The sequence below is a fragment of the Pogona vitticeps genome, chromosome 8 (assembly GCF_051106095.1).
Source record: "Pogona vitticeps strain Pit_001003342236 chromosome 8, PviZW2.1, whole genome shotgun sequence".
In the NCBI taxonomy this organism is placed as follows: Eukaryota; Metazoa; Chordata; class Lepidosauria; order Squamata; family Agamidae; genus Pogona; species Pogona vitticeps.
Genome location: NC_135790.1, coordinates 6,051,007 through 6,063,050, shown reverse-complemented (window position 1 = coordinate 6,063,050; position 12,044 = coordinate 6,051,007). Strand labels below are relative to the sequence as shown.

Genomic DNA, 12,044 nt, shown 5'->3' with positions numbered 1-12,044 from the left:
GAGAAGGAAGCATGGTGGCAGAATGTTGTCATTTTAATTTATATGCCACTCAATAGCGCTAGAACACTCTCTAGGCAGTTTATAATTATGCAAGCAACACTTCCTCTCACACCCACACCCAACCTAGCTACTTACTCATTTTACTGATTTTGGAAGGAAGGAAGAACATCAATCATGAGCCAGCTACCTGAGCCTGTCAGGATCAAACTCACGTCATGAGCAGAGTTTTGAGTGCAGTATTGCAGTTTACCCACTGCCCCATCTTTGTCTAGTGGCAATGAGTTACATTAACTCATGCTTGCTCCAGGGTGCCATAATTGAACCAAACTACTCAGAATGTAAATGAGACAGACACCATAATATATTTTGACTTTTTTTTCAAGAACATGTTTTTATTTTATATAAGAACCTTTTAAATACAGACATATTTGTAAATATATATTCTTCATAGATAACAAAACAATATTTAACCTCTACTCACCAATTGCAAACTTGCATATATTTTAAAAATTACAGTTATGGGGAGGCAAGAGAACAGGGGGGGGAAGGGATAATCATTAAGAAAGTCACAAGCCCAGAGGAACAACACAGTCAAGTAGGAAACTCTTGAAATGTGTGAGAGCTGTTTCTAAGGAACTACAATGAAGTCTACATTCACCATTTGGCAGGGTCAGATGATGAAGATGTAACAGTGATCACAAAAATATGCAAGGATGAGTTGTACATGCATATGTATTAAATGAGACAAATGGCAGTCCTAAGCTTGCCTTGCGCCTCCAGCCTGGTTTTGCAATGCTGACACAGACACACAGTAATGCATTGCTATACACAAAGCAGCCTGCGTGGGGCCATAGGCAGGATTGCATCTGGAGGCTCTCTGTGTGGAGGTCTGTTGATGTCCAACTGCACTTTTTACCACTGGCGCACTGAACACCCCACAAAAAGGCTTGATGGAATCACACAGAAATGTAAATCTTAACTTGGCTCATTCTAGCTCAGTATATTAGATAACACATATCCCCCCCCCCACAAGATGTCAGGATTTATCTGATTATTATTATTTTGTTGCTCTGGGTGAAACTTTGCTCTGGGTGAAATTCTGTACATTTTCAAGACTGTTGTTAGGAGGGTGAGTGAAAATAGCAGCCTCGGATGGGTTGTTTGTGTCTTTGATCTATCAGTCTGTGTTTTTGTGTTTGCTCTGTAAGCCCACCCTTAGCTTCATAAATGGGGGAGAGGGGGAACACAAGTTTTCAGAGACACAGAACTTTTGAGCAAAGTGAATTTTGCACAGCTACAGAAACCATGATGGAGAAGACGCATTTGGTGACCATGGCTTAGCGAATGGATTGAGATTCTGCCTCCCCCTCTCTTAGAATCTCACCAATGGTGTCTTCACTTCCTTATATCTGTGCATTATGAGCACATCAGATGTGCTTTGGACTGTGTGTCTTTTATCTAGGTGTTTTGGTGAAATCAAAGGAGAGGAAGACAATAAGGAACTCAACAAATGTGGGGCCCTATGCAATACTTTAACAATGAATTCAGAGAATGCCATGACCACATTGGTCCATCCTGGAAATAAGAGCCGGTAACTCAGAGCTCCAAAATCTGTGGGGAGAGAGGGTGTGCAGTCAAGATAGATCTGATTTCAGAAATATTTTTACCTAAGCCATTGTGAGGAGGAGGAGGAGGAGAAATTTTTCTTCCATTTTCTTTCAATTTTCTTTCTTTTTTTCCTCCTGATCTAACAAGACTATATTCTTCTGGCCTTGCTTGTGTGCCTGTTTATATTTTTGTTTGTTTGTTTTTTAAAAAAGTTAAATTAAAATGATAGTTTTTGTTCCTATCTAAATTTCATCTCGAACCATTTCACTCTTGTCCCATTCACGAGCTCTCTCTTTCTCTTTCTCTCTCTCTCTCTTTCCCCCATCTTTCTCTCTCTCTCTCTCTCACACACACACACACACACACGCACAGAGAAATATACACTGTTCCATAGAGTAAAAAACCCCCAAACACAACTCCCAGGTGCTTCACTTCCTATATTAAAAAACAGGTGTTCAAAGAGGATTTCATCAGATGAAAGACATGAACATTCACACACTAGTGTTTTTGTGTATCTTTTTAAAGTTTACATTCTAACATAAATAGATGATCAAATAAAGACCTCAAAGATGCTGTGGTCTGTTCAAGTGTTTATGTGGGTGGGTGGGGGCCTTTATCATTTAAGATTGCCATCTGGCCTGCCCTTGCCCCTTTAAGACACACAACATCTGAGAGGGCAGAGAGCTGCATAGAGTTTAAAACCCAGATGGGGATCAAGTACTATTAGAAACACAGCAACAGTGGGTTTGGAAAGACGTTGGCAATCCTTGCAAGATTACACATGGCTGCTGGACATTCATGGTAGATAATATGACACCAGGTATTTGAAGTCTGAAGTTTGCTTTTGTGTTTCTTGATAAAGGAGTTGACAGAAGAGGTTGTATTTCCAAATAATTCGATGAAGTGGATGGCTTCATTTGTTTGTTTTTGAGGCACTAGATAAGGCCAAGTTTTACTCCATGGTGCAGAAAAAAGAAAAAGAAAAAAGAAGATGATCATCATCTATCTGTACACTGGTCAGATATGAACAATTTCCAGTCCCGTGAAATTTTCAGGCAACTTTCTGAAATCTCAGATCTTGTTCATGGATGGCAGTGACAAGTCGCAGAGACTGACAAGGACCGTTGGTGCAGAAACAGAATCGCTTCTAGATGGTTAACATTGCTCGGCTTGGTTTTACAATTCACACACACACAAAAAATCCACTCAGATTTACAGCAGGAATAAAATGCTCAAATCACAATTTGACCGCCGTGGATGTCACAGGACCAGGCTGAAGAAGTCCCTGTCCATTTCTTTCTCGAGAGTCAGAATTGCTGGAGAGGATGCTCAAAGGCAAACATGACAACCTGGTTTTCAGAGAAATGTTTGAACTTTCCACAGAAAGCCCCTTTTCTTTGCTCCTTTGAAGCCAAGAAAGCGCAACGTCTTCTTCAAACCAGAGGAAAGGAATTGGTTTGGTCCTTCAACTTTGTTTCATACCTTGGGGTTACCCAGCGGCTTCTGTGCCTTAAAAAAGAAAGGCAGTGAAATGATGAGTTGAAATAACTGTCAGCATGGGATTACAACAAACAAGATCCAAATCTCTAAGTATGTAGTCTTAAACACTCAGAATAATCCTAATTGTGTGATGCAGGATGGGAGAGATATGACAGGCAATCTCCTACAGCCCTTTTGTATCAGTTAGAAGAGAATCTACTGAGAAAATCCTGTCAGTTTTTTGTCATTTTAAATTTTTTTCTCCTTTGAAACCAAAAGTGAGGAAATGAGATACTGTACATTAATTCTAGGCTGGGACTGATTGAATCAGAGGGGATTAAGTGAATGAACTCTTATGCATGAACTACTGATTCACTAGACATTTATACCCATAGTGCTTCCCATGGGCATATCACGGGCCCCAAAGACAGATGGGCCCTGCCCTCACCAAGAGTATACTAGCAGAAGGTTTTGTTATTGTTGTTGTTGTTTCACCCAGAGTTATTCCAGACAGCAGATCTACTGGTTAGAATTGCACTGAAACGATCATTTATTGTTGATCTTCAAAATACTCAAGGGGGCTTATACAAGATGCCAATAGGAACAACAATAAAGCCATCATGCTAATTAAGAAACACAGAGCGATACTCCCATGCATCCTCCCCTTAAAGAAAGAGGATAAATAAAGCAAAGCATCCATAAAAATAAAATACAAATAACACTGGAAATCCAATGTCTTGATGCACCACAAGCTTTCCAAAAATGAAATGCCCCACAGCACTGGGGAAGCAGAAGTCTGCCAGACCTCCCAGAGCAGAAGGTTCCACAATCTAGGTACTATATCACAGAACAGTCCCTAGTTCCTGTCACTTACCAGGGAGTAAGTCCTGGTGATCTTACCTAATTCTGAGTAAACCTAGCATAGTAAGACACACTTAAGATTTTTGTGTTGAGGCAGCCTTCTGCCTGCTGAGAAAGGGGCATTTCCTGGTTTATTCAAGTCTTCTGCTGATTTTTAATGCCTTTTAATTCATTAGCATAAAATTATAATGTATTCAATTGTTCTTTAACATTATACACTTATGCTTATTTCCCTCTATTCCTGCTTTTAATCTATACTTGTTTTTAATCCTGTGGGGTAAGGTGAGTCTGTTTTGGAAGACAGGTGATGTAAAAAAAATAAAGGAGGATTCCTGTTCTGTCAAGTTCATCCCTTGGAAGGATTCCTTCCCCGAGTCACCTTGCCATGTGGAGGGGGTCCCGGCTCTTTTATTCTTCCATCGTAAACTGTAAATTGCCCCCTTTATTGCTTATGCCAACCACTCAGGTTTCTAAACCATCTCTGCCCCCTTACCTGAGGAGGAGGAGGTGGTGGTGCCTTCGACTTGAAGTGAGGAGTTGGAATCACCTTCATGGCTGCCACCTGGAAGAGAAGTGCCAGATTGTCCTAAGCAAATGTCACTTAATGTCCTCGTTCAGTCACTCTTAGTAGCCTCGTCCCAAGAAATGCCACTACTGGATTGCAGTCGATGTGTTAAATATCCTCCATATACTCATCACCTATTGTTCTAAACAGAAGAACTGCCATACTGTGGTCAAGAAGCAAAATCAACTATTGCTGCACAGCATGGCATAATGCCGTGCCAAAAATATATTGCACATTCTCTCATGTCATTCTCATTCAATTTGACAGATAAGAAATTGCTTTTTTGGAGGAAACCCCCCAAACTAGAACATCTTGATGAAATCTTCAAAGTTGGGGCACGAGGATATTTTTGTTAGGACGTGTGTGTGTGTGTGTGTGTGTGTGTGTGTGTGTGTGTGTGTGTGCGCGCTTCCCTTAAATTCAAGTTGGCCAAAAAGAATTAATGACTATCCTTTCATTCATTAAAAAATAACTTCTTGAGAAAACTACAGTCGTTTTTTAAAAAGAGGAAGAAAGAAAACAACTCATTCTGGCTTCCTATGTATCATGCAGCTTTTCTGGACTGGAAAGTATAAGAAACGAGAAATTGAAAGAAAATTAAATAATATCCATCACCATTTCACAGTGATCAGGTAGCCAATTAAAAAAACTACTGAAATGATGGAAAAGAAATTCCAAAATGGGAACAAGAGGATGAAAGAAGGGAAGAAAAGAAAATGAAGACAGCAAAATTGCTTCATTTCAGAGAGAAGTAAAACTTTTGGGGAGCTGGATGTTTGCTTAATACGGAACAATGTCATTCCCTTTGAACACAATGGTGTTTGCTTCCGAGTAAACAAGAACAAGAACGGGCTGTAAAGTGATGCCATGCATGATATTGTGAAACTATGAAACACATCACGCATGGACATTAAAAGCAATTCAAGCAACTACAAAGAGAGAAATATGTATGGCATAAAAATCAGTCAACCTATTCCCTATTTAGAAGCAATGAGACATTCTAAATGAAGTGGTATAGCCTTTGCATCGAGACTGTACCACACTCACATGGGGCAGAGGATGGATCCATTTGAAAACAAGGTGAAACACTTGTTATTTTAAAAAATGTATGAGAGAAAAGTCTAGACAATTAAAGTTCTTCATGACATACTAGGTTTTTCACATAATAAATTGTTCTAAAGAAATGAAAATCCCTACATGGCTTCTTTCATAAACGTTAGAGGTTTTAGAGTCCTCGAAGGAGTGGAAAAGTGTTTTTAATATCACAGATAAGCACACTTAATTCGAAAGAGGGTACCAGGAGAAGAGCAAATATTAACTTAATAACTTTCTTACAATTTAGCATCTCTCCAGAAAAGCACCAGTTTACTGGAAAAATGTCTCAACTCTCTGCAGTTGGAAGAAGAGGGGATTGCTGGTGAATGAGAAGCTGAGGTAGCAGCCTGGGGAAATCTTTCAGCATGGAACATAACTTCAGCCATCAAAACAGACACTTGGGGTGACCACATCTGAAAGTCCTTCACTATTCCCGTCCCCCCACCGATCCTAAGCTCTCTCTCCACTGGCTGAACAGCTTTGAGATCACCCCTTGATTTTATGCCCATCAGCCTTCAGCTAGAACAGAGGAGCCCCATCTTGGATGGCCAATGATTAAGAAGCTGACTTACAGTATTCCCTGTGACAGGAGGCAAGGCAGTCGGAACTGGAGGTGGAGGGATATTTGGTTTGACAATGGGCTGGAAAAGAAGAAGAAGAGGAACTTATTGCATTTACATACAATAGTCAAGAAACATTGGGATATCAAGAGAACAACCACAGTTGTCTGAAGAAGCCTTCATTTTTTCAAGGGATATCAAGGAAGGCAAGAGTGAGAAGCTGCCTTGGGAGCATTTTCCATTTTCTTCTCTTGCTCTAAGCCCAGCTTGTCTTTCTGCAGCAAATGTCACCGAACAGTGCTCATTTTCAGTGTGTAAACTGTCATCTCTTGCAATGAATGATCACATTCTAAGGATGTGGTCTTTGTAATTTATAATTTCACCCTCGGAAATAGTAGACTGAATGCAATGGAACTTTTATCTAATACAAGTGTCCTTTATTCAAGTGTCCTACTCACCATTCTGGAGTTTTGATAGAAGGCTGGGGTGTGGCTGGATTGTTCATCTGGTATATTCTGAGACATAATGGGAAGTAACACCAGATTAATGGTAACAGCATGGAGAATATCTGCAGACGGTGTCATATGACCCAAATATTCACCTAAATAGGAGGTGGGAGTCCCTGAATATAAACAGCAGCATGCTAGGGACAATGATTTTAACTCTGTTTTCTCTGTGATGTTCCAATTTTCTGTTTATATATAAGTGAATCAAGCAAATTCAATCCTGGTCATGCCCACTTGGAAGTAAGTTTTGCAGAACTCAATGAGATGTGCATCAGTACAGAGGCACAAGATCAATTGTGGACTCTTCTTTTTTGAAGCGTATGTGTTTTAAAAACAGTATCAGTTGAATGTTTGCTTTCATGGTTATACTATGCAATTCCATATTAAACATATTTGATTTGGTTTGTTTGATTTTGACTAAGCGATCAGTGTCATGCCTCTAAGTAAAAATATTTCATTTAGTTCTACTCACAACACGAAGTGGTGGCTTGTTTGCTGGAGGTGGAGGTGGCGGAAGGAGAAATCGAGTCGAGTTGACCTAGAAATGTGAAATGATCAGAGCATTAGATCACATCTAATCTTTGTTTTATTGTCTCCTTATTTTTTTTTATTGTCTTCTTCCTCACCCCATTCTCAAAAGCTGTGGGAGCAAGAAGCTTTGGGGAGGAGTTAAACTTCCAGTGACAGCTGGCAATATTCAGATGCCAGTCCAGATAAACCTCATGATCTTCCACTAGCAAGTGTCATCAAAAAAGAGAGTCCAAACAGGGTTGCATTTGGAAGACCTTTGAACTAGTCAGTTTTGTTGTCGACCTTTTCATTTTTAAAAGTTATTTTTTTGGTTAGCCTCAAGTTCTCGCTATTGCATGTATGGAGTAACATGAGTGTCTCAAAATTGTCTATCGGGGGGGGGGGGGAGCAAAACTGTCTAAAGTTCAAAAAAAAAAGAATGCCTTGTGGGTTAAGTCACATAACCCCAATCTACCACACTCACTCAGAGTGAATTTAGCTGTCCCGTTGTTCATGTGTCCTAGCCCATCTAGGAGAAGGAAAACTCTGATTCCAAACCTCCACTGCCTTGTGGCTATATCCACTCATGGAAAAGGCTTCAGGAGTTAACCTCGAGGCAAAATCTGGAGCTGGAGTCCTGAAGGCAGTTCGTGTCGTTCTGCCAACTCCTGTGACTTGCTGGAACCAGTTGTATTGGCTCTTGCCTTTCCATTGGACCATTTCAGCAATGTGGAGAGGGGAGATCTGCTGCTTGGGTAACAGCCTGTCCTCCATATTACCTTACCCGGGCTTCATGCTCTGGAGAGGACACTCCTCGATTCAGAGCATGTTACCATAGTCTCTCGAGACTGAAGGATGCCTATGCTATGTTCATGTGTCTCTTATTTAAACCATTTGTGTTGGTTCTTACCTCTGGCGGTCCAGGTGCAGGGACAGTATTAGGTCTTCTCTTCTGCTCTTGACCAGAGAAGCCTGGGTTAGTAGCTCCAGGTGCACTCTTGTGGATACTAAAAACAACAACACCAAGAACCATTAAATACTAGCATGAGACCTGTAATCTGTACTAATTGTCTTAAACATTCAGCACTCAGCAACATCAAAGCCAATGTCTAACTAGATTTAACAGGCACATCAAGTATTTCCCGGCTTTTGAAAAACTTCAGTATGGAAGGCTGAGGACTCTCTTGCTCAGTGCTGAAGCTGAAGAGAAGATAGTAATTCTCATGGAACTGTGGTTGAAGAGATTTTATAATTATTATGATTATAGTTATTGATGGAAGTCAATAGCATGTGACAGCTTCCAAGAGCAGAGTCTTATAGTTATGGGGAAGAGGTTGAGGTCTGTCAAAATGGAAAGAAAACCTTCATTATAATTCTATTGTTATGGCTGATTAGAGGTTTCCACATCAGCTCCCTTCAGAATAATCCTGGAGACTGTGTTTCTCTGTCATAATTCCTTCTGGTGACCTATTGATTATGGCTTTTATTCACCGATTTGGTAGTTCTACCTCTGAATTCAGTCGCAAGTTGAATGCTTGAAGTCTCCCCTTGCAGCTCTGCCTCTTTAAGAAAAAGGCTAAAATGGCAACACCCCCTTCTATTTTAAGTGGGTATGGCTTTCTTAGAGATCCAGCTATATGAAGGAAGTTGGTTAAGTCCAAGGGATTTTGTTCCCTTTGACTGTTGGGCTTCTTTTATCTACACAGCAACTTTTAAAAACTTTTTTTCCTAAAGATGAATGTTTTCTCAACACTGATCATTGAGTGATCCTATATTTTAAAGGACAGAACATAGGGATATACATTTCTGCTCATCTCATTTTCTGCACTTCCTCTTCCTTTCTCTCTTATGTCATGTTGTTTTGGATGCTAAGCCTGAGCTTAAGAACTATCCTACTTCTTCTTTTGCTTTGTCAGATGCGCAAACTGTTCCAAAAGCCCTTCGGGCTGGGAAGGGGGGGTGTATATTCTAGGCAAAAATTGGATAAAACAGACACTTAAGAGAAAGTTCAACTGAGAATGGGTTTGCTTTAAAGCTTCACCTTTGACTCTGTTTCTTCTTTAAAATTTGATAGCGGACCAGGATGGCAATGATGATTGCTGTGACCGCAAGGGCCACCAGTACAGCAGCAATGATGATGATATCTGCAAAGGAAAAGAAAGGACTCCTGAGATAGTGCTGAGGTTTTACAGAAGGAAAATCTTGCAGGAACCCCAGAGACAATTGCTAGAAATCCTACTGCCCCAGACCTTTACATTTGTTATATGTAAAACACAATCAATGCGTGCTTCCTTAGAAGGAACGTATATTTCTTATTACAGTATTAATCTATTTTCCCTTCCTTAATGACCTTTCCTTGGTGGTATGTCCCATAGCCATCAGACTGACAAATTTAGCCTGCATTTATCTTCCAATGACCAATGCCAAAACAAAGCACGCTAAATACAAGATATGCAAGTAAGGCAAAGTGCGCCTTGCAAACAAAGTATCTTTCACTTCTTGAGAGAGAGCAGCTCTTTTGAACCTGTGTTAAGCATATCCTCTAGTTCCCCTATAGACAATTCCCCTTAGGAGCGTTTGTTCCATCGGGAGAATTTTGTCACTAATACACTAAAACCTACACAGTTTAAGAATGTGTTCTTGGTATTTTATAATGGCCAGAATCCTACTGGTTATTTACATCACTGGTGCAAGGGAATAAACTACGGCAGCAAATAACCCCTAGCTAATAAGTCACTGCTTGGATTCCTCACTGTACACACAGTTATGTGACTGGTGGGTGATAACAAACACAAGTAGCTACAATTCACTGCTATGGCAAACATCCATGCACTCACACCAGCATAAATAACCAAATATGATTCTGGGCATTGTGCTATTGACTCCTGCTATTGCACTAGCCACTCTACTCCCTGCAGAGTGAAGGGCGGCATCTGTCTTGAATTTTTTAAAATGCAACAAGAATTCTACAGTGAAGGTATCCCTTTTCATTTTGGGCTGGTTGCATTACTTAGGTTCCCTATCAGAGACTCCTTCATCGGAGGTAAGGTAAAGGTAAAGTTTTTGTCCAGTCGTGTTCGACTCTAGGGGGCGGTGCTCATCCCCGTTTCCAAGCCATAGAGCCAGCGTTTTGTCTGAAGACAATCTTCCGTGGTCACATGGCCAGTGCGACTTAGACACGGAACGCTGTTACCTTCCCACCGAGGTGGTCCCTATTAATCTGCTCGCATTTGCATGCTTTCGAACCGCTAGGTTGGCGGGAGCTGGGACAAGCGACGGGAGCTCACTCCGTCGCGTGGATTCGATCTTACAACTGCTTGGTCTTCTGACCCTGCAGCACAGGCTACTGCAGTTTAGCCCGCAGCGCCACCACGTCCCTAGACATTCATCGGAGGAGCTGACTATTATTTTGAAATGGCCGGGCCACTAGTTTCATCAAGTAATCAAAACGTGTGGTCATGCGGAAAAAGCACTGCACATATTTGTGTGTGTTTTCCAGATGTAATGGAGACAGTTTTTGAGCAATGAAAGCCAGACTAAAGCTACTGAACTTTGAGGTGAGGAGAAGATATTGAGAGATTATATAATGCAAAGGAAAGCCACCTCCAGTAGCATCGGCTCTTGGTGTTTTCCCCTGCCACTGTAGTTACACATTGTGCAACACAACGCCTGCCAAGGATGAGTAACTTCAGCAGGCTTGAAACCCAATTATCCTAATGAGCACATTAGGAAGAGATGTATTAAAAGGTGCATGAATTTCATGTGGGGGCATTGGTGGAAAGAAATTCTCACCTTCCGTATGAAACCAAGGCAGGCAGAAGAAAATTCAAGTGGGATTCAGAGAAGAACTACAGAATCTAAACCAGTTGTGTTGACTAGTTAAGGAAAGAAAAGGTGAAATGAGGCTTCAGGTTTCTGACTTCAACTTACATCTGTTTGCTGTGGGACCATCACAGTTTGGTGGTGCCCATCCTTCTTCACATTGGCATTGGAGCTCATGGTCACAAACCTAGGACAACAGAAACCTAACATTAGTCTCCAGAATGAGTAAGTTTGAAACGATTCTTTCTCTACCCTTCATTGAAATAATTTATCCTAAACTGTCATTTTCTCAGGTCTGACACTCAGTATGTCCATACATTAAATCAAGATATCATCATCGCCACTACAACCACCACCAACAACAACATCTAATTTATGGTGACTCTTTTCAGGGCTGTATAGGTATATGCCAGAATTTTTGGTATATTGTTTAACACACATTCATAAAAAGCAGAAATAGTAAATGAAAAAGAGTTTCACTACTCATCCAAGTAGCTTCTTCAGTCTGAAGAGAGTCAGTAGGAGCCCCCTGATATTTCCTCCACATTGGTTTCACTTCCCCCTGAGATCATCTCTCACCCCCAGTCATTTGTCCTGAGCCTATTCAGACCAGGGGGAAGTGAAACCGATGTGGAGGATATATCAGGGGATTCCTATCAACTCTCCTCAGTCTCAAGTACCAACTGTGGGACTCTGCCACTGCAGTCAAACATGGATCTCCACCAGTTCAGATTCCTTTCCAGAAACAGGTCTGACTGCTTTTGCATAGTTAATCCAGATTCACTCCAATACAAAGGCAGAGCATGGCCTTTTAAACAGCAATATATAAACAGCCATGGGTAGTTACATGCTGGCATCTGCCAGAAGCTACAAAGTAAAAGTGGGCATGAGGATTCATGCCCAATCGCAAGAGAAACCAAAGGTTTCATCAGAGAGATTCAGTGGATCATTGAAGAACAGGGTCCTGGGAGAATACTGTGAGATAAAAGGTAAAGATGGTAGGTAGACATGTTTAACAGAAGAGGGAAAGATCTCTAG

At 41.0% G+C, this 12,044-nt stretch overlaps 1 protein-coding gene and 1 long non-coding RNA gene across 2 annotated transcripts in view; one reads left to right on the top strand and one right to left on the bottom strand.

Moving 5' to 3' along the window:
* Positions 1-364: 364 nt before the first annotated feature.
* Positions 365-12,044, bottom strand: part of ADAM28 (ADAM metallopeptidase domain 28) — a 54,850-nt gene continuing 43,170 nt past the window's right edge. Inside the window, exons 18-25 of the mRNA XM_020780350.3 lie at positions 11,115-11,193; positions 9,226-9,328; positions 8,095-8,191; positions 7,147-7,212; positions 6,627-6,683; positions 6,181-6,249; positions 4,442-4,510; positions 365-3,117 (exon numbers count right to left, since the gene is read on the bottom strand). Coding sequence (XP_020636009.3) covers positions 3,085-3,117; positions 4,442-4,510; positions 6,181-6,249; positions 6,627-6,683; positions 7,147-7,212; positions 8,095-8,191; positions 9,226-9,328; positions 11,115-11,193 — 573 coding nt within the window. The 3' untranslated portion in view covers positions 365-3,084. The remainder of the gene's footprint in view (positions 3,118-4,441; positions 4,511-6,180; positions 6,250-6,626; positions 6,684-7,146; positions 7,213-8,094; positions 8,192-9,225; positions 9,329-11,114; positions 11,194-12,044) is intronic.
* On the top strand, positions 9,327-11,456 carry LOC144584176 (uncharacterized). Its single transcript, XR_013538271.1, has 2 exons — positions 9,327-10,227; positions 10,579-11,456. It is a non-coding gene; the product is annotated as an uncharacterized LOC144584176 (long non-coding RNA).